The sequence below is a fragment of the Botryllus schlosseri genome, chromosome 13 (assembly GCF_051294905.1).
Source record: "Botryllus schlosseri isolate E-star chromosome 13, Bs_hap1, whole genome shotgun sequence".
Taxonomy (NCBI): Eukaryota; Metazoa; Chordata; class Ascidiacea; order Stolidobranchia; family Styelidae; genus Botryllus; species Botryllus schlosseri.
The window spans coordinates 17,820,245-17,846,162 of NC_137248.1; the positions used below are offsets into that span (position 1 = coordinate 17,820,245).

At 43.2% G+C, this 25,918-nt stretch overlaps 1 protein-coding gene across 1 annotated transcript in view; it reads right to left on the reverse strand.

Moving 5' to 3' along the window:
- Positions 1–23,275, reverse strand: part of LOC145454385 (uncharacterized) — a 42,306-nt gene extending 19,031 nt beyond the window's left edge. Inside the window, exons 1-4 of the mRNA XM_080332383.1 lie at positions 21,723–23,275; positions 21,523–21,661; positions 21,241–21,457; positions 16,007–16,100 (exon numbers count right to left, since the gene is read on the reverse strand). Coding sequence (XP_080188509.1) covers positions 16,007–16,100; positions 21,241–21,457; positions 21,523–21,661; positions 21,723–22,755 — 1,483 coding nt within the window. The 5' untranslated portion in view covers positions 22,756–23,275. The remainder of the gene's footprint in view (positions 1–16,006; positions 16,101–21,240; positions 21,458–21,522; positions 21,662–21,722) is intronic.
- Between the last annotated feature and the right edge of the window lie 2,643 nt (positions 23,276–25,918).

A 25,918-nucleotide genomic window follows, 5' to 3' on the forward strand; every position in this document is an offset into this window, starting at 1 on the left:
ACATCTGGAACACAGATGAATCTTTCAATATCCCGTTAGAATGCCACGCGATTTCGTTGTTTGCAGTAGTGGGCATACAGTTCACGCACTGCTGCCATACAAACGCATGTGAACTCAAGAAACATATCGATCAAAAAGCAGGCCTGCACTTTTGATCAATAAGGAAGAATCAAAAATGTAAGGGCCGGTTAAAAGCCAGAGTCGGATAAGTCTTGTCGATTAGTGCGGTGTGAAAGCAATCAAGGTCATCGGAGGGCAGTCGATTTCACCAAGTGCGCGGCATATGACACGGATAATACAGCCCATTACAGATTTCAGAAATATCGCTCGATATAATGTAGCGATTGGCAATTTAGAACAATTGAAGCGAGATCGTTCGAAACTCGTGCGCGCCCGTCATTCACCACGAGTTCAAACTTTCGGGTTTACTGAAACACAGAAGGTCGCCGATTCGGAAAGACTAAACACGACCAAAGTTCAAATATTGCGACACGAGCGACACGGGTTCGCCGCGGAGTTTGCTTTGCCATGCAACGACTGTGACGTCATATTGACTGCGCTTGTTGAAGTCGTCAAAAACAACGAGATGGACAATGCAGTAAAACTAGGACAGCAAATTCGCAGCAAATCGCGACAGCAATCCAGTGCGGATAAATCTTTCCAAATTCAAATCACTGATTTCGCTATTGCACTACCTGGCGATCGTTTTTACGGCTAACCAAACCGCATGAACGCGTTTAGTGAACGCGTTTAGCAGTATCAACGTTGAAAGCGTGATCCACCAATTGCGAGCTGAGGTGCGGTGAAGCAACATCCAAATTAACTGTTCAGGTATCTTAATAACTTCAGCCAATTTCGATTCACTCCGTACATTAGAGACTACGCGGCCGGAAATTGCACGGGCGGCCTGTATCGGTTATCAGATGAATATCGGAGTTGCGAGCGATTACAAAAAAAATCTATACACCACAGTTAAGAACCGTGTGAAAATCGATAACCGCGAAACGCAAGCTTTTCGTTTTAAATGCGCCTCAAACATATGGGAAAATTTTCTCGGAAGTCAACAGGGACTGCATTAGAATCGATCCATTACCGTATGGTAGAGGTTATCGCTTCGACGTGGCGTAGGATTTAGTATCAAAACGGCGAAGCTCTAACATAGGTGCGTCCAAGCGTGCCGCTGAAACCTAAATTTTACAGAGTAATCTTCTTGCAGCACAGCGATACATGCTGGTTAAGCGAATTTCGCACATGTCTGAACATGAACGGCGGAGGTGCTGCATGCTGCGTCCAAATATAGACAATTTCGGTTTCATGCATTGTTTGTCGATGGAAATTCGGCGGTGGAACGAAGACATCGATCAGGTTAACAGTAAAAGAATGTCTTCTCACACTGATCATTGATTAATGATCAGAGATCATCCGTGAATACAATTGCAAGACTGCATTTACAAAATTATTAACCCGAAGCAAGTCACATTTCTATTGTAGCCTACACAGGATTAGTAGGGATTGAAACCGCACTGGAATCCGGCGGATTTTTCGAAAACCGCACTACATCCGGACTCACTTTTCGCCACAAGGTGCCTGACCCAAGTTCCGGATTGGATGCACGAATTCACGATTTACTTTTCTTCATCTTGTTCACGGAATGGACCATATTATACCACTATGTTCAATAGGAAATTTCAGATTCTAGCCCTGGCGTTGAGTTATGAGGATACGGCGTTGATGCTCAAATCGCAAACCGGACTTCTTCGCACATCTATCGCGCATGCGCACTTGTATTAATATCATTTCAACCGGAATTCAAATCAAGAGCGCAGTGTATTCCGCATATATATTGGACTGTAGCCGACCCACGCTATGTGTCACAATAGCCGACATCAAACCAATGCGCAAGCACGCCATCTCAGTTCAAACAGGTTAACAATCACAATACTGCAAAAATGCACGGGCAAGCGCTTATTTTTCGAAATTCGACCGAACGAGCGCTGTTACGAAAGACGGGTTCGACGGGGTCAGCGACGGTTGCTGACAATATGCTTATGCGGCAATTCAAAGCAAACTTTGCGCACACATTATATTATGCATCCAAGCCAAACAGCGCCATAAAATCGAGTTATATTAGCCGCAAACCGCTCGGGTTCAAGCTAGCTATCACGAGTCCGCGAATTATTCCATAAAACATAGCACCTCCATGAATATAAGAAACCGTGTTACTTGATACTTAGCGCACTGCAGGCGAACTGCGAAAATATCACCTCGCGTAAAACATAATTATACGCGTAGCGTACATCACGACACAATTAACAGTAGTCGATCGGGAAATAACCGCTCGATCAAATTTTTTTCAGTCAACGAACTTCTATAAAGCTAGCGGAGATAACGCAATTGATAATACTAATTGCAAATTTTAAAAAAATGAATTTTTCAACCGCGTAACCGGGAGAATCGACACATCCCGGTCAACAATGGCAGGGTTTGCACATCATGGGATCCTTGTCTATTGTTGGCTTGATGATGCTGTCACATTGACGGCGATGTGACATTCATCAAAATCCAAACCAAGCCGGGATCTAAATTTCGTCAGAATCTGAGTTTTGAGATCCATGATCCTTGATCCAGCAAAGCACATTTCCGGTTATATGTCACATATTACGCTAACTCGCAGTGAATGCATGCGCCAGGTACGACAAAAACCAGTCAGTTGTCACACAGAGCGCAATACCTAGTCATGGTTGCGTAGTTAGACAAACAATGTCACCGAGTGTTCATATTGACCGCTTATTAAGGATCACACATCGAATGCGGCAATAAAACCACGTTAACACTTCGCAAGGACAACGGTGTGTCATAAATGTAACAACAGGATACAATTTTAAGTTTGATCGTAAAACATATCGCTTGTCCATGGTGCTGCATTTCGTATAGTCGCGAAAAAGGCTAGGCTCGTAACTCCTGAGGCCTATAATAGCCGATTGATCGCATGTATATGCAGAATTCTCCGATATAACTCAACAAAGAGTATCAATTCAAGGTCGCGTAAGTTCGCGGTATCAATAGCCCAATAAAGCAGACGGTTATAAACTCGGAATGTACAACGACAGTAATCAACATCGCAAAAAAAAAGATTGCACAAAGCCGAGAGTTTAAAATGGCTCACTACGATATCTAACCAAATCAAGTGCTCATTTATGATCATTCCGCTGTATAGATTACTATTTCTCGAGTGGTCACGCCACAACAGCCACAGTGGCCACCAATGTAAACGCCACAACCTGCGTTACAGGCGAAAACGAACCGTAGTCAGAAGTCGAGGATACGTAACTTTGTATCGGGGTGATGATATATCCGGCGCGCGTGACATTTTTCCTCAATTTGTTCTATAAACACGTTGTATACACAACGACAGGCCTACTATATTTGCAACTATGGACCGACCCAATATCTATCTATCTCCATAGATATTCGGGCACTGGGCATGGGCTGGACATTGGCAGCAAACTGCGTTCGATGTTCATCGGCCTGTCCAATGACGCTATCATTCCTGCAACTGTTTAAAATGAGAGGGTCTTTAGTACTGTGAGGTTGATTAATATGCTGTATTTATGTGCTGTGCACCATACTCACTTCTCGATCAAAAATGCTGAAAAGTGGCTCTTACTGAACTACAATATACGCCTGTCTTACTGGAAGTACTAGTTCCTTGCTCAGTTGGTGTTATATTGCAAACAAATGAAGTTTATGGGTTATATTTCCCAAATTACTGCCACTAATTAGAAGTTCCTTGCCGACTAACGTCACTTTTGATATGGCAGAAATCATCGACTTAATCAGCAAAATATTTCAAATCGGCAATATTGGCATCCCCATAAAACTCAAATATCGGTTATGGGTTCTACATGTAACGGTACAGTTCCACGACCGATAAGCGCGGCATAAAAGTATCATATTGCGCGGAATCGTATCCGGGTATAGGGTGCCCATCGCTCGGCGTGACCCCGCTGGATTTTGACTCTGGCCACGAGTGCACTCGAAAAATCGCTGTATCGGCGCCGCGAAAAAGAGCCTACGCTTTCATTGCCGTATGCAAATATCGAATTTCGAGCAGACAGCGAAAAATTCCATCGCCCACCGAATGATAGAGCGAAGAATTTCACCAGCACCGAAATTATCGCAGAGAGAGCACGACAGTGGATGGCACGATGGTTTAGCTGCAGAAAAACGATATCCCGGTTCATTACGGTGCTAAGCACGAACAGATTTGTACAAGATCGCTGCACGGTGACGCAGCAAATTGTAAGGTGTGTTTTACATGCTCGCCGTATCAAGACATAACGGGGGCTTGCGCAAAATTCGAAGGCGTTCTTGGATTAGCAGTGAACCGATTCGTGCAAGATATGAAGCGTGTATGAAACCAGCATGTGTTGTGAAAGTATGTAGGTAGACGTTTACGAATAACCAACAATGCTTTCGGCATACCGACAAGGTCAAAGAGTGAGCAATTGAGCATTGTGAAAATTGGCGCATTATGTTGCGTCAAATGAAAATTGACCAGTAGGCACGATAAGAATTATCGTAGTCAGCTGTAACAAATGAAGTCGATGGGTGAACATGATGAAACGAAAATAAATCAGAAAAATTAATGTTAACACATATGTGCTGGCAGTGATGCCTATAAAATGTTAGTCAGGCCAAGCCCTCCGTACGTTACTATTGAAATTCAATGAAATCATAACTACACATCCACCTACTACGATGACAATACAGCTAGTCCGGTAGTTACTGGTAATAACCCGCGTACGCGATAGTGCGTTAAGGGGAAAATTTGCCGAACAATACAACCGAATTATAGGTTCGATTCAATTCAAATCAAGACCCTCGCCATTACATAGCGTCTAGGTCTCTTTACCAGCTGCCATACAAAATGTGCCAGGATTGAAGTGTATTCCATTCTGTTCCACGTGTGGCTGGGCATGATTACACAGAATATAGATGAATGGTTGAGTGTGACTACGATACATGCGAAATTAATAACCCGGTAAGTGGACGGCAAATATTTGCCAACGGGAATATTCCTTCACAACGCCAAGACTCCGTGTAATTGAACGACGCCTAACCATTCACGGCTAAGCGTACACACTGACGCGAGACAGCTTTTCACCAAGATCAATGTTGTCAGAGTATCATAAAATCCCCAATGCTCAATACAACTCCCTGTATAAAAGAACAAAGGTGAAATCAACTCAAGATATGAAACCAGCTCTGGTGTCCGATCGCCCTCTAGGCCATCTGATAAATCACTATGAAGATATGACTTTACGAAGAGTGTGCTGTATCAGATTTATCACGCCAATAGAGCGTATTTGTAATAGATCGGCAGTTATCAGCAATGTAATGTTATATCATGTGAACCAAGCAATCTGTCTATGTGACAGACAGGTCCGCATCGGACCCCAACGCCGAGCCCGTCAAGATTTTAATCTGAATATGGAAGCAGTTGCTTGGTGGTACATCCGGAATACTTGAAATTTTATTTTCACTCAGACACAGAGACCATAACTCAGACAATCCCAAAGCAAGAGTAGTTCTCGAGGGAAATGGTAATGCCTTTCGAGGTCTGACGCTATGCTTATCGCCGCGCTACGGATAACATGCAGAACATGCATGGATACATTGTGTGAATGTGCCCATTTCATGAAAAGTAGGACATCAAGTTTAGTCGTTTACAAGGTCGCTTTCAGTCGCAGATTCGACCCACATATACGACACCGTGAAACAAGAAATTCGCCGTTGTCTAACACGGATAACAATCATGGTAACAAGGTGCGCTAAATCCAAACGTTGCTGCGATACCGACTAACTTCATCGGGAGGCTAAGATCTAAGCGGCGAGAGTGCCCAGTGTTGGACGTGGGTATACATAATGGTTAGCATACCACTTGATTTGGTAATATTTTTTTTACCATAGCATTAAACCACAAGGGAAATGAAAATTCCACGGCTGCAATAATATAGCATCACTAATGAAATCGCCATACAACGGGAATTTAGAGAAAAAATGAAACAACAGCATTTCATCCACAAAGCATTCGCGGCCAAACAGTGGCAAACGCCATGTACAAAATAAAAATCATCCCGATTCCCGAAAGCGTCGACAGATTTGCGATCGTTGTTGACACGTAATTGCACGGACGAGTGCGCGCGACAAAACACATTCCACAGGTGCAGCGAATTATCGGATTTGACAGTGCGTTTATCGGCGGGATTAAAACACAAATCTTATGACAAGCGGCTACTGCATATCTTTCTAAACCATACGCGAGTTTTGAAACCGAATGCACAGCACACTGCTCAGTAAAGGCAGTGTCGTGTCGAGGTCTGATGACGCGGACATGCCTAACGAATGGCTTGTCAGTATTATGAAATTATATCGCAAAAATCATCATTAATAGTTCGGGACAATATAATAACGAAGGTGTCTTTTTGACCTTTCTAGTTACTACGCGATCGGGTACTGTATCGTTAGCAGGATTGCTATGCCAAGACCAGCGAAGTAAATACCAAATTACTGCATTAAGCCGATTTTCCCACATAGTCGCAGCCTATAGTCAAAGGTGCCTGGAAGGTATCGAAATAAGGGGATGCTAGCCCCATAGGCAGGCCGTGTTATTTTTGGCATTTCGGGAGCCAGATGCCAAAACTGCCAAAAATAAAAATTTGAAAATGCCAAAAATAACTAATTTTTGGCATATGCCAAAAATAACACAACGTGCCAATAGTGTATTTCTTTCATGGTGTTGTGTTTACAGGACCGCATTACAAGTGTGAAGGGCAGGTTTTTTACTCTATGGGTCCAGCCCACCCATTAGGGGAGAAAGCATGGTGTCCTAAATGGTGTGGGCACAGCGAGATTGAACGGCTGACTGCATTTGGTTTACGTCACACTTTCCATTTGTCCAAAGGCAATTTTACGGCCATTTGTAACCGGCTTGCCGAGCGCTAAATTTGATACAACGGGTATCAATGGAAAGCTGCCGCTGTACTGATTACTAAAATATAAATTGTATTCTGCTCGTGGATCTGGAACCCCCAAATTCAACTAAGATTTTTGCATTGTGATCGAGTTGAGCATTGTGACACAACAAACAGTCCGGCTATTTCTGAGCTGCAGTCTCGTTTTGCCAGACAGTCTTGTTGCAGTAATGTTCTTAAACAAGCTAACCTTCCCAGGACTCTTCCATGTGAGTTGGTAATATTAAAGCCATCTGACGTGACAAAAGTCCTGCTAAAATATATCGGTAGACTGATGGAGATGGGATGGTCGCGCTACAAAATAGATTGTGTTGAGAGACAACACAGGGAACTCCTGGAAAAGTATCGGGAAGAAAATTCTTTCTGCGATGAGATCGATGGCACTAGCGCAGTGATCTCTTTTCCTGATGCTTGGAAGCCGGTTCTGCCCTCCGAAATTTTGAAGCCCGGAAAACCTTTTGTGGAGGACTGGCAACATTCTTTCCCTCAACGGCGACTGTTGAAGCCAATATTTCCCAGATTCGTTGGGCGAAAAATTAATTCAGGAGAAACTTTGCTGACCTGAGTTTGGAAGCACTGTTACAGTGCAAACAATTTAAGTCTATTCAAAAGCTGTAACAATCAGGAGTTGAGCGTGTTTGTTAGGCTTCTCATTCTTTTTGCTTATTGGCACCGATTCCGAATGGATACTGCACATTTTGTGGTTTTGTTTGATATTATTAACCTATGTAATCGCTAGGTTTTTTCTTCTTATTATTGTTTGTTGGTACTTATTATAAGTGGAAACTGTACATTTTTTGGTCTCTATTGATAAACTGACCCAAATAAAGCGTTTTTATGACTAATTCGAGTCTGAAAATATTTATTTAGAGGTCGATGCCAAAACTGCCAAAAATGAAAATTGAAAAATGCCAAAAATAAGCTATTTTTGGCAGTTTTGGCATATGCCAAAAATAACACGGCCTGCCCATAGGGCATAGCGCAGCGGTTCACAACCGCCGGTCCATAGCAACTTTCCTGGCGGTCCACTAAATATACAAAACTGTTATACCTCAACGCCAAAATGAAACAAGTTGGATACTTTTCAATAGAGAAATGGAAATGAATGGATTTATAAATTTGAAACACATTTTTCTGCATGGTATCGTAATATGAAGTTCATGGTCTGCTTTGGACTTGCCGCACGTCACAACCTAAAGGTGTTGTATGAAATCGTTTTAAACTAGCCCACATCTCGTACGTTTAAACAAATTTCCTTAAATGTCGACGGTACGATTTAGCGACATTTAGCAGTAGAATAAAGGCCTGGAAACAATAAACTCGCATTTCTTTGAAAAGAAACCGAACAACACAACCGAAGTTAGTGTTTTAACTGCATTTCGCATTGCAGATACTTCAATAGATCCCTGTATAACACGACTAATATCACAAGGCAGCATTAAATGAAGTTTTCAATATTCACTTTTTAGTTGTATATACTTGTCCTTTGGCGATTTGGGTGAATTTTTAATATTATTGAAGGCTTGCCGGTCCGCAGCACTCATTTTGCATTTCACCGGTCCGTGAGATTAAAATGCTCGAGAACAAGTGGCACATAGAGCCTTTGATTGAATTTCCAATCTGACACAGCAAAGCGTTAAATGCAATGACGCTACAAATAGGTGCGAACTTTGAAAATATATGTAGCAGATACTGTGATGGCTATTTCACGCTGTTCTTATGGCGATATCACACACAAAGTGATAAGTGTAATTAGTCTTACCTAAAAAAACTTCAAGTAAAGTAGAAGTAGTCCAAAACATAACTGCTTGAGGAAGTATTGCAAGTCGGCAAAACAGACTGATTAATTCGATACGGCAGAAGCACTGTGTCATCGACCACCTGTGAATCCAACACCTAGTGGGATCGAATCGGCTTCAAATTTGGCTTTATCGATATATCTGCGACACCCTAGTGTTGAAGATCAGCCAAACACCCCACAACTTCAACAGCGGAAGCCGGTACATTTCAGCTTCCGAAAGTATTGCGAGAAGTATCCCGCCGATATTTAAATCAACTCAACACCCATTTCCCGTCATCAGTTGCTTTTAACGGGCCGTTCCATATCCGCATCGCGCTTCAGTCAACTTATATCGCTTCGCGTATTAAAGTACTTGTCGGACTACACGAGGATGTGTTGGAGGTGGCGCTTGTGTCTACAGTCGAGTACTCACAGCGTATTACGATGGCACTTAGGTGCTAGAAAACGCCATCGTCTGTGTTCGCCGTTTGCGATTTAACGGCGACCCGTTATCGGCCGGGATAAAGGACGTTTCAAAGTGCTACTCGGGCGAGCGGATTATCCCCGCAAGTACCGCGGTTAGAGCCGCGCAAACAGTCGCCAGGAGATTCAAATCAGATCACGTGATCCAGCTCGCTGATACAGATATCGCCAACGCCGGTTGGCTGCATTTCCGGAGTGATTACTCATGCGCGTTGGGACCTAGAATATGATTTGCCTTGAAGAGGAATGATTGTTGTTTGCTGTCGGTCTGGTCCTAAACAAATACATCACATGCGCGCACGTTATTTACCAAAACATAAAAATTGTGCGGAGCAATAATAGCGTACGTCTGCGACCTCTCGACCGTGGAGAGTGTGATACGCGCAAGCCCCGGTTAATCGCTGCAATGTTACAGCGACGTTGCGATGAAGCTTAGATGCTGGCCTACATACAATCGAATAGCTTGGAGAGCTAGGACGCAAATTTTATATCAGCGTTATCACCTGAACTCAGGGGTACTTCGTACGGAAACGCTTCTACTTTTTTGGACTTCTCAAGTAGGTTTCATTTTCATTGCACTGCTTACTTAAAGTGGATATGTTTGGATATAAAGTGAATATGTTTGCAATCTACTTTCACTCAAAATGTTTCAGGGTTAAATTATTTACTTGTTACATTTTCAATTTTTGCAAAGTAATGCTTGCATCACCTTTACTGGAGAAAAGTTCCCATATCACAGTAACCGGATTTATTTTCGCAGTGACATTAGTCTTGTTGCGTTAGTCACGAAGGTGCACTTTGCAATTTCAGAGGTAGAAGCCTACGATTAACTGCAAAAACTACGCGAGCCCTGTACTTTTTCAAGCTACTTGAGTACTTATCACACCTACATTACCAACCACCACTTGAAGTACTTTTGGCATGCGAAACCACGAGAATGACGCAACAGTCAAAAACCAAACACGCCTCGCTACATCCCACATCCCCCGACTATCCATTCATCCAATTTACAAGAACCATTGTCCAGGTAAATCTACAACAGCTGTCGCGTGCGAGACACGCGGCCTTTATCATCGCAGAGCTATACGCGAATTACACGCTCCCGTGTCGTAGGGAGAAATTTGACCGCTGCATCGCGGCGTAAGGCCCGGAATCGAGCGCACGTTACCCAGAACGCGTTTGCCGTCATTATCAATCAATACATTGATATTTGACAATTTACGCGAAACCTGGCAGACTCGCGAATGTCGGAAAAATCAATATCCGCAAGGGCGAGGCGCATCTGCGACACAAGCGCTTGACATATGTATTCGACTTTAATTGTTTAATCGGACATCCACCGAAACTTGGTACGACGAAAACGGCGCTTTTTCAAGAGAGAATTTGTGAGATAATTCAAAATGCCGCTGTGATTATTATTACTGACACAAACGCGAATCAGACTTGTAGAAACTACTGAATTTTCACATCACGCAACTAGAACTACAACTAGAACTATCGACCTTTATAAATCCGCAACCAACTATCAAAACCACAACTATAGATTCAATTCCGAAGAAACTCATAAATTTTTGATATATCATAATAGGATCGGTATTCCACGCGAGTATCAGTACAAGTTTGAAATGGGAGGGGTTTCGACCCGCAAAACCCATCCCTGGCCACATCACTGTTGAGTGATGACTCTGAGATAGGAACGGCTGCAAGAACATAACCTAACGGAACACGGGCATCACGATTCACGTCAAACAACACGTACTCTCTAGCATCTAAATTTTGTTTTAAATTTGGAACTAGAACTATTCACTTTTCAAAATCCGCCACTTAGTACTACAGCTAAAACTACGCAAAAAAACAGTAGTTGTTTGCTGGTCAACTAATTAGATTCGTCTCGTACGTTCATCGAAACTTAGTCTGACGACAACGGTCCTATTTCAAAAGAGAATTTGCGATATAATCCAAAATGAGGCTATGATTATTAGCGACATGATCGTGAATATCAATTGACAGCTAAACCTCATCAATTTTCGAATACAGGAGAAACGCAGTGCTCCGTTATCGGAATTTCGTACGGCGCGTTAAGTTACGGACGCCTCGAGAAGAATACTATTCTCGGAAATCAGATTTTGCTATCCTACCGATACCATCCTACGATAAATAGCAACGAAAAAAGCCGTCCGGTGAGCTGGCTTGCGGTAATCCAAGACATCTTTATCTGGTAAGGGCACACGGTCTGCAGTAAGCCTATATCGTGGTGTTATTGATTATGTTGATAAGGGTTTTGATAGGGCTTTCGCGTGTCTGCTGATCTTGAATGAACTGTTCGGATCAACTAAACCAGAGCTCCTTAACCTTTAATAACCTACAGAACGCTAAACACCAATCTACAGGCCGTTGGAGATTCCTAAATTTTCGGTGAGTGAACAAATATTTACCACAGCATTACAACTTTGCATAAACAACAGTGTTAAAAGAACACGATTTTCTGACAACACAAAAATTTAATGTATATTTTCTGCAGATCAGTGTGTATTGACCTCCAACCAACTCCTGCCACTGGCTAAGCGGGCCCCTTGGGTTCGTTTGAACCCCGGATAAGGATCAGTGAACTAAGCAATTGCGGGGCTTTACCCGATATCATTGTCGTTGTATGTGCTAATGCAGAGAGATGCGGAACTTGATTATGCAGCGGCACGCCGATAAGGATATGCAGAAAAAGACGCGAGAAAGCGTATAATAGCCGGAGGCTCAAGGAACCCTTCCCGGCAATAAATTAGGATTACCAAGAGAAGTGCGCTACCTGGAGTGGAACGAATGCCGAGTATTGTGAGTTTGTCTCGCCAGTAATGCAGCGTTTCTCTGAAGATTTGTGGGATTTGGGTTATGTATATGCAGAACGATTTTCTGCAATGGGCGGGATAATGTGTACCGTGCTGTGTAAACAGAAACTGCGCCGCGTTTTCAAGGTCGTAATGTACGGAAACTCAAACGCGTGCGCCAGTTTTACAGCGTCATATCAAAGACGCACCACGCAGTCCATGCTACTTGGATGAGTCCGCGGGCCGTGTAAGCAAACAATCTACTTTCATCCCGGATCAAGTGGGATTAAGACGATATTCCAGATTATCCTTGTAAGACTAAAGAGCGAGTCATTGAATCGCAATCCCAACTACATTTGCGTGCGCAGTCCGATTAAACACAGGTTACGCATCGCCGATGCACAAAAATAGCGATACGCCCTCGCGCGCCTAAAATTAGTACGAGATAAGAATAACAAAACATTTGTGTCGTCATAAGGCGTTTGCACGTGATTGCCAGTGCGTGACCACAATTAACGAGCTTTCATGGATATTTCTAGTGCTCGTATGGCTGCCAGCGTTCGCAACAATCTACCAACCGGTACGAGCTGAAAGTTCGTCACTGTGACATTCAACTATGTTGATGTTCCTTCTACAGGTATATTGTAGGGTGGGCCTTTTAGATAGGCATGGAATGCAATGGCCCACGGGAGCCTTCAAATTGAAACCCTCAATAGTTCGACCGTTCGTATAACAATAGATTATTAACCTACGGATAGATAGATACGCAACTTCCGTCGTTACGCTCGGGCAAGCAGTGTCCCTTGCTGCTGAGCAATTTAAATGCAGCATAATTGATAGTGTTATAGCTTGCGACCCGAGGGATGAAATTTATTAAAATTGGTCTTAATTGAGAGCTACTGTCGCAATGATTCCGAAAATACAAATTAAAATCTTGTCAGGGAAATGGAACCACGTCAAAACAGCCTTCAGAGTCTGAAAATCGGGAGAGTTCCGAACAATCGCTTGACGAAATTGGCCATTGTTCGCCCATTTTCAGATTTTGAGGGCTGTTTCGAAGTGGTTCCATTTCCCTGACAAGATTTTAGATGGTATCTTCGGAAGCATTGCGACAGTAGCTCTCGATTAGAACAGTTTTATTAAATTTCATGCCACGGGTCGCAAGCTATAACACTACCGATTATGCTGCTTTTTGATTGCTCGGCAATAAGAGAGACTGCTTGCCCGGGCGTAACGACGGGAGTTGCGTATCTATCCGTAGGTATCCGTAAGTTAGTAATCCAGTAACCAGCCAAAACATGCAGTAGAAAGCAACGCGTGGACGTTGTTGAAAATGCTAATTCTGTGATGCCGTCATCAACCCATAGTATTGTCACAAAGTGCAATGACAGAGGGAAGGTCAAATTGTACCAAATTGACATCAATGTGGTGGAAATTGGCATTATTTTCTTTGCACATGTAAATCGAGTACTTGATTACGTCATCAAGGTAGGCGGTAAGGTCATTTAATGAATAATCTCGCACCACAACTTCACGCCTCATTCTTGAATGCGACAGTGACTATCCTCGATCACATAACAAGTATACCAAATTTTATTAATAACTAGCGCACGTCACTGTTCCAATACGTCAGCATATTCGCATAACTCCGCGCGTGTAATGACACGAGATAACTCTACCATCGCGCCTGTCCCGTACGTAATTACATCCGCGAAAATGGGCGGTTTAAAATCCGATCCAAATTGCCCGTCGTACGACCAAGCAACGAGACGCAAGTGCGCTGACGAAGGCCCGTCAATCGGCGTCAAGCAGCGACACAATTAGCGGCAAATTAGAGCGTATGGACGGCGTAAATCAGTCGCAAATTGCTTGATGAAGAAATTGCCAGGGTACGCATCGCGCATTGTGGCGTTGAGTTTCCGAGAGACGGGGCCATCGCGTATCGCTTTGGTAGTGGGCAATCACGAAAGATCCTAGCAACTTAAGAGGCAGCGACAACAGGGCATCTGGCAATACTTCAGAAGCGATAATCAATTAAAATTTCACAAACTTCGAAGGTTATAGTAAGTTGGACTGAACATAACGATCGGGGTCGATCATTGATTGTAATGACTCGAGATGAGCAGTAATGGTGTCTGTTTTGTCGAATACCGACGCTATACGCCGCTGTTACGAAAAATTTATTCTAATGCCAATAATATAATGCGGCAGCAGGGTACGCCTGTTCTTAGAAAAGACCTTTATGTGTAGCGACATTGTACACCAAGCACTATATAGCCTTTAGGTATGGTCAAAAATGATGAACACTTAATTTTGGTCGCACAACTGGAAATATTTCCATTCTGGTTGCGTTGAAAGTGAAAAATTTGAAAACATAACGATTTTCCTAGGCCAAGTTTCGCACAACCGACCGAGACCCGAAATTATACAGGCCGCGCTCGACAGACTCACATAATAACCCCAATTACGTGTAAGGTCACCATCCCTATAAATTATTTCACCACTCACCAGTCTAGAGCACAGACAAACGACCGCCAGACCGTAAAACTAAATAATTCGCGAACCACGACTGCGAGCAGCCCGCATCCAATTAACACCGACACAAACCGCCGTACAACACCCATCTACAGACAGTCAAGTCAGCGTCTAAATACCTCGGGGCGCTTGTCGTGTAAATCCATGTAGCGGAATAAGTTCACATTTTCGTAATGTGAATTGTGCCATAAACGAAAAGCGCCGCCGACCGATAAATCATCGTAACCCAGCGGTAATTCCAGCTGAATTATCTCGCAGCGCTGCCCCGCAGGCATGAGAGTCCTCGTCTGTCGAGGATTTCCGTTGACACTAGCGCAGTATCAGGGTGGAAGATTTCGGCGCAGTAAAAAGCGATCTACAACAATCCCAGGTAGCTGTAGTCTAGACCGGCGTCTCGCGAGACCAAAAGCATACCGCCTCGGCCCGCTGTACTTGACTGTAATGCGTGCGATTGCAACGGACGTTGTAAACACGACCTCGACCGAAAATAGGCCGGGGAAATCCCGCTTGCACGGCTACGTCACAGCATTCTTCTCGATCGAAAGTGTAAGTATCTAAAACCAGGCTTTCTATCGCCTTTTCAACTGACATAACGACAAGCAGCGCGTATACGGGAACACAGTGCAGTGTGCGTAAATCATACGGAATCGTAGCGCCCTGCACATTGTAAATAGACCGAATCCTAATACAAATCTCCAGTATTCTTTGGAATGATTCGTTCGAGGGACAATTTTTCGAGCACTTGAAACGCTTATTTGCACGAAGAGTTGATGCAGCAACAGGAATTATAGTTTCAACAATATTTTAATATTTTCCAACCTTAGGAGTACAGAAATCTAGACTGGTCGCATCACAGCATCCAAAATATGCATTACAAACCCATGCACGTTAGCGGAAATCGTGATCAGCTCAGAGCATCGTCACCAAGTACAATGGAATGGGTACGGTCGAAAAATGCCGTATTATCCTTAATGTTATGTAGTCATGGAATTATTTTCTTTTTGGTCGCGTGAAAGGAACTTTATTTTACCCTGACCTATTCGCGTATGCTTGGTCATTTGACTTGAAAATTGGGTGTTGCATAGAAAGTGTCGTCATAATCAAAACGATCATAATTTGGATTTCATTGGAAGGACGCATATTTACATATGCTAATGTAGCGCAACCCATCGTGATTTTGCCTTATTCAAGTGCACAGACCGCCACAACCCTACTTCGCCGACGAGTTGGCTTCAAACAGATCAACACGGTTAGTAGTTAACTCGCCTTGAAATAGGATGGTGTACATGAGAGGTAACGGAAGAAAACACACAATATGCAAAGCTCTTTTTATCTTATCACCGTAAACGTACCTGTTTGCCCGTTCTCCGAACGCAGTATGTCGTAAAGCTGAGATTCGATGGTCCCCATTTGCATGGTGTCGACGGAGGAGCGGTCGGACAGGCCCTGAACAAATAGCGGTATTTCAACAAAAATCACTGCTGCTATTGTATTGTAATAGTAAACTTTGAATACTAGTTACTATCGTTCACGATAGTAAACCGTGCGACGATGTCAATTCATGATCAACATATTAAGCGCGGATTTGCTGGGCTGGCGGACAACGGAAAATTAATATCCTGGCTTATGCACCATATGGAAGAGTATTGTGATATCTTCACCTATAATGTGCGATATTCAATAACTCGCGCGGAATGTTACCGGGCGAGTTCTGTGATAGCACAGTCAGATCTTGCCAAGACTGGCACAGATCCGAGTTATTAAATACCGAAACCGCAACTATTAGCTCACAGCGCAACTGAGAGTAAATTGCACCGTTTGAACTTAAACTCCGACACGGACTCAATGGCATCACCGAATTCGGCGGAGAACATTGCACATTTCTAGTCAATCGACGCCTTCTTGTATCACTGCGACTGACGTCATATCCTTTCGATTTTATGAGCAATATGCACCGTTAGTTTACTCATAAATAACGTGGAGAACGCTCTCGTAATGGTGCGTTTTGCGGAGGACGTTATGTACCACATTTTCAGATATAACCTTTTACACGGGTGCATAATTGAACGGCTAACGGTACTATTTGTGAGAAATGTTCATATGACACATGTTTCTCAACGTAAGGTTATGATTCTACATCTGTATTATACAATTTAGTGGCACACTGACGATGACACAGTGAACACTATAGGTTTTTGCATATTCATCAAAGTTGATTACTTATAAGAATGTAGAGGTCTGCATACAATAAGTCTCTATTCAATCAAACAATTTTGCATATCTATTAAAGTTGATATCTATGACTATGACAACATATAGTTTTGCTTACAGAGATTATATATTCAATCAAACCGAGTTTTGGTTACAATAAATCTCTATTCTCTCAAAACTGCTATGCTGGTACCAGCAGGCACGCGTGATTTCATCGCATCGTAAATATCATCTAAATATGTGATCGTATTGTGATTGTATTGCAACACACGGTGATAATGTCTAATAGAATAAAGGTCAGGAGCAAGACTACAGTTCGCCACAAACTTGAATAATTTCACACTCGTCGATTAAAATCTCTGACAATAGGGGAAACACAACAATAGACACTTCAGAGGAGGGCATTAGAGATATTGATATATACCACCAGAAGCTTTACCAGCTAATACCTATCGAGGGTGCTCTCCAGCTATAATGAACAGATTGAAAACCAGAGCTTGAAATGGCTCGGATATCACGAAATGGAGCGGTATTCAAGAGAGCGCTAACTATAACGGGGATACGGATCGCCGTAACGAGATCATAGTTAATTTCCTCAGCCTGATAACATGATTTCGATAATTGAATGCGCGTTTACCGGTTGAGCCCGGGACATATGTTCGAAAACTTTAACCAAACGCAGCGCGCTTACTCCAAATATCCGTTAGAGAAAAACGATATCACCGTTGGCATTTACGTTACACCGAATCCTGGCCCGGGGACCTCCAGGCGCATTGTGCGGTTTGCCGAAATCGGGAATGAAAACAATGATAAAATACCGGTAGTGGTGTGCCGTAATCGATACGGCGCATCGGAACTTGACGCCAAGGTATTGAAAATTTGCATGGGTCGCACTAACAAATCCGAATCGTACTACAGCAGTGGTTCCCAACCGGTGAGGAATTCCCAACTCGGGGGTTTCTGGTGAGGAACAGGTGCCGTTGTAAAATTGTTTATATTATATCGTCGCGGTGGAATCAAGCTGAAGTTCATTTTTCAAATTTGTGAAATATCAAGTTTTTGTAAAATTTTGAATTTCGTTGGCCATATTTATATTTATCACGTAGTTTCAAAGTAAATCATGACGAAGATATGTCCGAAAGAAAATGAAACTTTGCACAGAGTTAATTTTCACAAAAATTGTAAAATGGACATAAGCTACTTCGTTTCCACAGCACATATTTACGGAGGCGCAACACCGCGATAACGGTTACCATTTATCTGTTAATTTTATCGCGTGCTGGTCAATTCTGACGGGTCCTTCCAGCAATAGCAAGTCGTTACTAAACATTACGCTACCAAATTTTTATCGAAAGGAGCATTATATTTATAAGGTGGATTGGATTTTAAGATTGTGGCGTAGTCGGTAAGGAAGAAAATACGTTGGAAACCACTGTGCTGCAGGCAGGCACAACACAACATATTTTACTATCAATACGTAGCGTCCTTCGCATCGCATCCATGCCCAAATTACCGTGTTATATCCGCGACTTGCAACGAAAAAAAATATGAACACCAGGCGCACCCAGTTGAGCATATTGACAGAGGACCGATAAGACAGCCCCGCACGTAGAGACGTGGGAATTGTCCAGCGCCGGAATTCTAATTACAGATCATTATATCGCTACGTCACGCCACGTACGTGGATATCGGACGCTATCACGTCGTGAATATAATTAACCGTCTCCTCCCGACGTGTTAAATATGATTGAAGCCCGCAAAAACATTGCGCCTGGTCGGTTGGCGCAGTCGAAAATAAACGGATGTTTTTCCGCAAGGGAGAGCGCCAGAGATCGAGTTCAAGCCCATATAGAACGCGGCTCGTATCGATACATCCCCGGCCAGATGTAAAGCGCGAGCTAAAACGATTAATCCACCAATTGTCTTTCCGTCCTCTGCCCAATTTGATGCAAGGGTAATAAATTACACGTCGCGCACAGACAGATACACACACATTAGCCCGCTGCGGTACAGTTAACGAAAATCGTGTGTAATTCGCCGATTTTCACCCAAGCGTAGGGCACAAGTCAAATAAACGGTGATTCCTGGTACGAAATTTTAGTTTTCACGCTCCTTGCAACGGGCGAAATTAGTCAAATACACCGATTCTTTCTGCGATATATCCCAGGAATACCCCACTAATTCAAAAGACTGGTACGTAAACAACCCAATACTTCCCTGGGATGGGTGTAGTAGAGTAAATTTCACTAATTGTTGGGTGAAAGCACAATTTGATACCCGAAACTGCCGGTTGCCCGATTTAACCCCGATAAAAACACGTATTCTCCCCCCATGGATTTACACTGCGAAGCCAAGTATTACAGCGTTTGCCAGCGACGTGCGGAGTGACGCTCCACGAGGAGTAGGTCAAATTTGTTGACGGAGGCGTGGAAGTTTGTAAACAGGTTCAAACGCCTCTAACGGAAGCCGTGTTATTGACATCGGTAAGTCATTCGAAATCAGGTGACTTGTTCGACAATGTTTGCGGTGACATCCTGGTTATGTTGCGCCCGGGCGATAACCTTAACCGGCGGCGAACGCTTTGGTTTAAGGACCTTTTAGAGCATATTAACAATTCCCCTGTTATTTACGCATAAAAAGTTGACATACGGCGAATATCGATTGACTGCGACAGTCCACATGTTACCCCGACGGGTGCGTTGTGTAGCTGTCATGATGCGCTGTTTCTCGTAGTCAAACACAGGTCTGTTCCCGTAATCGCGCTCTATACCTAAACATGGCGACGGCTGTACAATTCTTCAAATCCGATTCCAGTTCAGCTAATGGAGCAAACAGCAGGCGTCTAAAGCTAGTTGAAGGTCATGGTACAAGTGATCACCTCGAACACGACGCATCCTAACGTACTAGAGATCGAGCAGCTGGTATGTTCATAGCGATGATACGGAGTTGGTAGTCATAGACCGTAGGGTACGTAGCACCGATATCGACAAGCCTATTCGATGCATGCAGCTGTCATCTATACCTATGCGCTAGAGGTCGAATACAGTGCATTGAGAGTAGAGATTATAGATAGAGTCATAAGTATGAAACTAACAATACACGAGGGTGCTGTATATAATCAATGTGAGAATATAAACATTACAGACAACTCTCTAGATTAATGCGACTTTCGACAAGCCAAATTGTGAATATTTCAATAGCATCATCCACGTAAGATTAAACACTTGAAAAACTATGGATCAATACACTATCCATTCCGTGCATCAAGTCCACCAAATTATATAAAGGTGCTGTATCAATCTTTCATGATGTGTCGAGACAAACCGGAATTGGCTGACTGAGTGGGTTGGGAAAAAACTTGAAATACTATTAAGGAATTCCTTTCGAAATGATTCACAATGAGTCTGTATAAGATAATTTATTTGAAACACCCTGAAATCCCCAATTAAAGGTAAATTTATGACAAATGGATAATTTTCTGTCAAGCATTCATCTCAACTACTCGCTTTTATATTGATTGTATTAGATGCTTTCCCTGGACAATCAATGACACAAATACTAGGTCAGAAGTAAATGGAATTCCCAGAAGATTCATGAATATAATTGTTATTGGTGGTGGAAACACAGGTGATATTACGTTGATTAATTGAATTCGACCTATTAGCTATACTTCAACAGTCAGGATGCCAAAGTCTCAGTACCATCACATGACATGACAGCAACTCACTACACAGCTTCTGTCATCACGTGAGATCATTTAATAATTGCAATTGAGACATGTAAAGTTATTAACATCCTTGTTAGCGAGGATAAACTTTAAACAGCCTATGTATCATAACCAGAAATCGTTATTCGAAATGTGGTAATCCGGTATATAAATATCAATAATTCCGTAATGCAGGGATCTTATCAAGCAATCGCAACGAGAAACATCAAGACTGCTAATCTGGGTGGAATTGATATTCACATGTTCCAAAATGCCTTCCAGAACATATTACCAGATCAACTAGCATACATCTAAGACTATGTGAAAATGGCAGATTTAAAGATATATTAGCGACATAAGAGTCTGTACTCTGCCTCGACCAAGATGTGAAACATCAAGATTAGGTACCATCCAAATTTTTGACAAAGTGCCTCAGGATGGGCTTTTAGAAATAACGGCACTGGTGCAATACACAAATTCCCCCACCTAACAAATGTCCCTTCTCAAAATAATCAAAAGAGCAATGCATAAAATCTATTTACAGAAAACAGTTTATGACCGTAAATTGCAACTCGCAATATAGGTCCCAGTTAACGCCGTCAAATTCCACCATAGTGTTATTCACTATACTAAAAGACCACCAGGAAACAAATTTTACTCTGAACTTACAGAAAGCAGATTAGGCGATGATCCATCCCCAGTCATCTTAAAAAACGGATTGTCGTCGATAGACGTCATTGGCGGCATTTGAGGCCCGTTGAAGCCATTATATTTTGCGGGAGTAGAAAAACTTCTATTGAACTTTGGAGGAGCGATTGCGTGCGTCCCAATGCCAGATTTTCTGCCAGGCGGCAAGCCGTTGTATGTAGTCACGCGGCCACTGGGACTGAAATCAATATAAAAGCTGAATCACGCGTGTCTAACGTGACATCAACCAATCTCAATGCTAACCTGTTGCTGTGGTTAAGAGAGTTGAAAAGAGTTGAATTGTTTCGCATAGCAGCCGCATTGTTGTACATATTATTCGACATCGCGGCTTGACCGTTACTCCATGATGAGTAAGAAGGACCTTTACCCACACCCATAGAAGCTGTTGATAAATAGTATCATTAAAATACACCCATGAATTTTCTACGCACATAATTACTCACAAGACCCGGGTTGAAACGATGTAGATCTTTGAAGTCCGTACATGCCTGGGTTGAGCATAGCTTGGTTGCGTTTGAATTGGAGCTGCTGCTGAAAGAGTTGCAGTTGGGCCTGTTGCTGTGTACTATTTTGCGGCCCGTTAAGAAGGCCCGATGCGATTGAACCGTTGAATCCAGTGTTGTAGGCTGCTGGATTTGGATTTTGATCCCAAGTCGGCATTTGCTGTTGTTGTCTTTGCAGCATCTGGTACAGCATCTGCTCGTTGAACGAAGTTTGACTTTCGTTAGACGCGGTAGTCGGATTTGACCAGATCGAACTGATATTAGCCATGCTGGAATTGGAGGATGAATTCTCTGTGATCGGTGTCAAGCCCAAACTTGCGGTGGTTGCTGACAGCAAGTCGTCTTGCTGCATTTGCGGCAAACGCGAGAAGGGCATCATATTGCTCGATGAGGTAAGAGGTATGTTATTCGAATTCACATCACCCGGCAAGTCGTAGTTGGAAGGTGAGGTGACTGTCACACCCAAATTCAATCTTGGAACAGGGCTAACCGCGTTGACTTCTCCGTTCGGCGATTTAGAAAGCTGTCTGGGGCTGGATATCCCGAGACTGTCGCTTTGACTCAAATCTTGCCCGTTTACAGCCGCGATTTCACTGCTTGAAAGACTGGTGTTCAAACTGGAAGTGCCAGAAAAGGTTCCGTTCATATTGATGGGGCTTGCGGCCGAACTGACAGCATCAGTACTGTCGGTGTGGTTGTCACTAACTGGTGAGAACGCTCCGATTTGAATCGACTGCGGAGACGTATTACCAGGAGTCGAGGTACCGCCGATCATGTTCGATTTTTCGAGCTGCTGCAAATGCATGCTGGCAAGGTGATGGTGTTGTTGTAGCTGGAGCTGCATTAACTTTTGCTGGTGAGCGAGTTCCATTTGGGACATGCCCTTCGATCCGTTTTGCGACAGGTTGTAGATAGACTGGCTCTGATTGTTTTGGAATATTGGAGGGAAAGCAGAATCGCTCATGGTGGCCATCGCCGGATGACGCAAGACAATCTCGACAACAGTTACCGACTTCCAGATGTACGAAGCAATCTATACTGACAATGAGATCGATTGTCACAACTTGCTAACTTTCAATAACTCAAAATAGTGCTAGTTTCTAACCGAGTCCTGAAATTTTGATATATTTTCACATTGAAACAAGAAAGCTGTTACTATGTTAATGAAATGGTTCTACAGCAGAACTCAAGACTTCCACATGCTTTCAAGATAGCACACCGCAGCATCCTATAAACGACTGGCAAAGTCGTCACACCTCACGGGAAATCAAAGTCGTCGAACAATCAATACTACCACATCCCATTGAAAGTCTCGAATCACTATAAGCGACCTCCATATGTTAGATCAATACATGCACTCGATGTGACTTCACAGCCGTGCATTAGCATCTCGTAAAATATATATTGATGATTAATATCGTTGTTGTGAGGCACTGTAATATGTTAGCAGGTATCAGTCATTCAAGGTGACAATCTACACAGCTGTGCGAAGCTTGCTTTGAACTCTCGAGACCGGAAATTTCCTTTGAGTTTACAGTACCACTGAAACTGAACACTGCACGAAACGGTATCAGAAACGCGTCCGCGCCTGGCGAGAACCTCCGCCTTCTGTTTACGTAATGAGCTTCGGTCCTGGTTATTGATCAGCTGATTTCCCTTCTTCTTTGCATACATCACTTGAGATAACAAATGTGAGCTGACACCTAGTGGTTTGTCATAGATCTCATTTGAACTCTTTTGCTTTGCCTCGTTGTTTACGTGTCATGGCTGCGAAACGTCACGACATACGAAACGTCACGTAAAAATCGAAGTGTAAAATTCAATATTTTTTATCATTGACCGATATATTGACCGAAAATTGCTAATAAACCAATGATGATGTTGGTGTGTACAATTGAATAGTAAACCCGAATATTTTCGGCTGACGATGGTCAGGGGTAATCCGGTGATACACAGGCTCTGTTGAAATCTCCGCTAGAATCAGCATCAGTTTATTACTGGTTGCTGACGATCACTCCTGACAGGTACCAGTCGGAAATATTTGGGTTTATTATAATATTCATACGAAAATATAAATTTTATTCTGCTCATGGTCCTGGAACCTCCCAAATCCATCCTCGAATTTTGCATTGGGATCGAGTTTTGAATTGCGACTTCATGCAATTACAGATAGTCTAACACAGCTCGCCGGAACTCAAGAGATAACCAATCATGCCTTTGATGCTTTTATTTCATGTATACAAGAATGAAATCAGTGTAGGCAAATATTCAGCGACCGGTCGCCGGAAAAGGCATTTACCACTGCAAGTACTGAACGACAGTGACCGTTTGGATTATCAACGGTCTTGCCCAGCACCGTAACTGCCGCACCCCAAACCCCCCAATTGGGGGGGGCCGAGCTCGAAGGGGGCCCAAAATTATTTCGTGAATAGCATAAATCATTGAGTATTTTTTGAAAATTTATGCAATTTTTTCAAATTTTTTTCGCGCTACGCGCGAATTCAAGTAGCCATTTCTCTTTATTATTGGGTATTGGGCCACTATCGCGCCACGACCCACCAAGACATACAATCAAGCTTTAGGCCATATAACATGCGACTCCAAGAAGTGTGCCAGAACGATCGGCAGCGAGAAAACCTTGGCCAAAAGGGTCTATGCCCTTATGCTGACCAAAGACTTCGTTATATATACAAAATACATGTCCATAGGCGCCTAAATGACTGGCGCCGAATGTTTGTCTTTGCAATCTGAACCTCACAAGACAAATACCATCACGCTGGGAAAAAATTTATGCCAGTGAAGAAATACCAATTTGAAATCGTGTGCGTCTCTTAGTTTAGAAGCCTATACGTTTGGGCGATTCTATATTTTTTGATATAGCAGATTGGAAGTCACGAAATAACATCATGTAACGAAGTCATATCAACGGGTCCGCCCGCCCGAAGATGTTTAATTATTATTTACGGGCCCTCCCGTTTTAAAGACACTTCACTCAGCTCTAGCGGTAAATCTAATTACGTGAGTAGAAAGGACAATAAATTGATTGCATAATATATATGCAATCGCCGATCTGATTGACCGATTTTATCATGAATTATCGAAAATTTTCGCGCTTCGTGCTGGCTCACAATACAGTACAGATGATTTCGTGACAAACGCGAACAACGTGATGGAGGGGTCGTTTCATCACCCTATGGGAGCCCAAGACCCACGTTTTTCGGGGCCTGACGAGGTGCTGTTTCGTTCCTGCCAACGGGTATACGCCCGAAGATGTTTCATTAGTATTGAGTGGTCCTATACCTTTTCAAACACACCTCACTCAGGTCTACCGGCAAATCTGATTACGTGAGCGGAGAGAAGATAAAAATTGATAACAATACATATGCAATTCCCCATCATACTGACCGATTCAGTCATGAATTCCAGAAATATCCCGCGCTTCGCGCGCTTAGGCGACAAAAGTTGATTCACTGAACAAACTCCCAACGCATATGATAAATAGCGGTGAACAGGGTATCGCCATAGGGGGGTCTGGGGGGCGAAGCCCCCCAGAAGTTCGGTCTATAACCCTATGGGGGGCCCACGACCAAAGTTTTGGGGGGGGCTGACGAAGTGCTGTTACGGCCCTGGTCTTGCCTATACTATTACTGTCTGGGGGCGTAACCCCACAAGTTCTGTTTATATCATAGATCAGGGGTCACCAACACGCGGCCTGCGGGCCGCATGCGTCCCACGAGGTCATATTTTGCGGCCCGCGACTTGATTTGAGATTTCGGAAGAAAGCTAAGAAAAATTTTGCAAATGCTGAAATTTACCTGCAATGGCCGAAATACTGCCAAGACCGAAACGCTTAGAAAACGGCTTAGGGCAGTGGTTCTGAAACTGTGGGGCGCGCCCCTTGTGGGGGCGTGTGAGCATCTGAAGGGGGCGCGGAGCTGCAGTCAACTGAAAAATTTTTCGCGCTATGCGCGATTTACCTCGAGTTCATACTTATAGTTATTGCTCTGTGTACAGTCCCGAATTCATATTATAGAATTCTCTTATCAACATTCATAACCACCCATGCCATTAAAATATCCTTTCGGATTGCTAGCTTTATGGATGCATTTTGTGATGTGACAATAAGGGGGGACGCC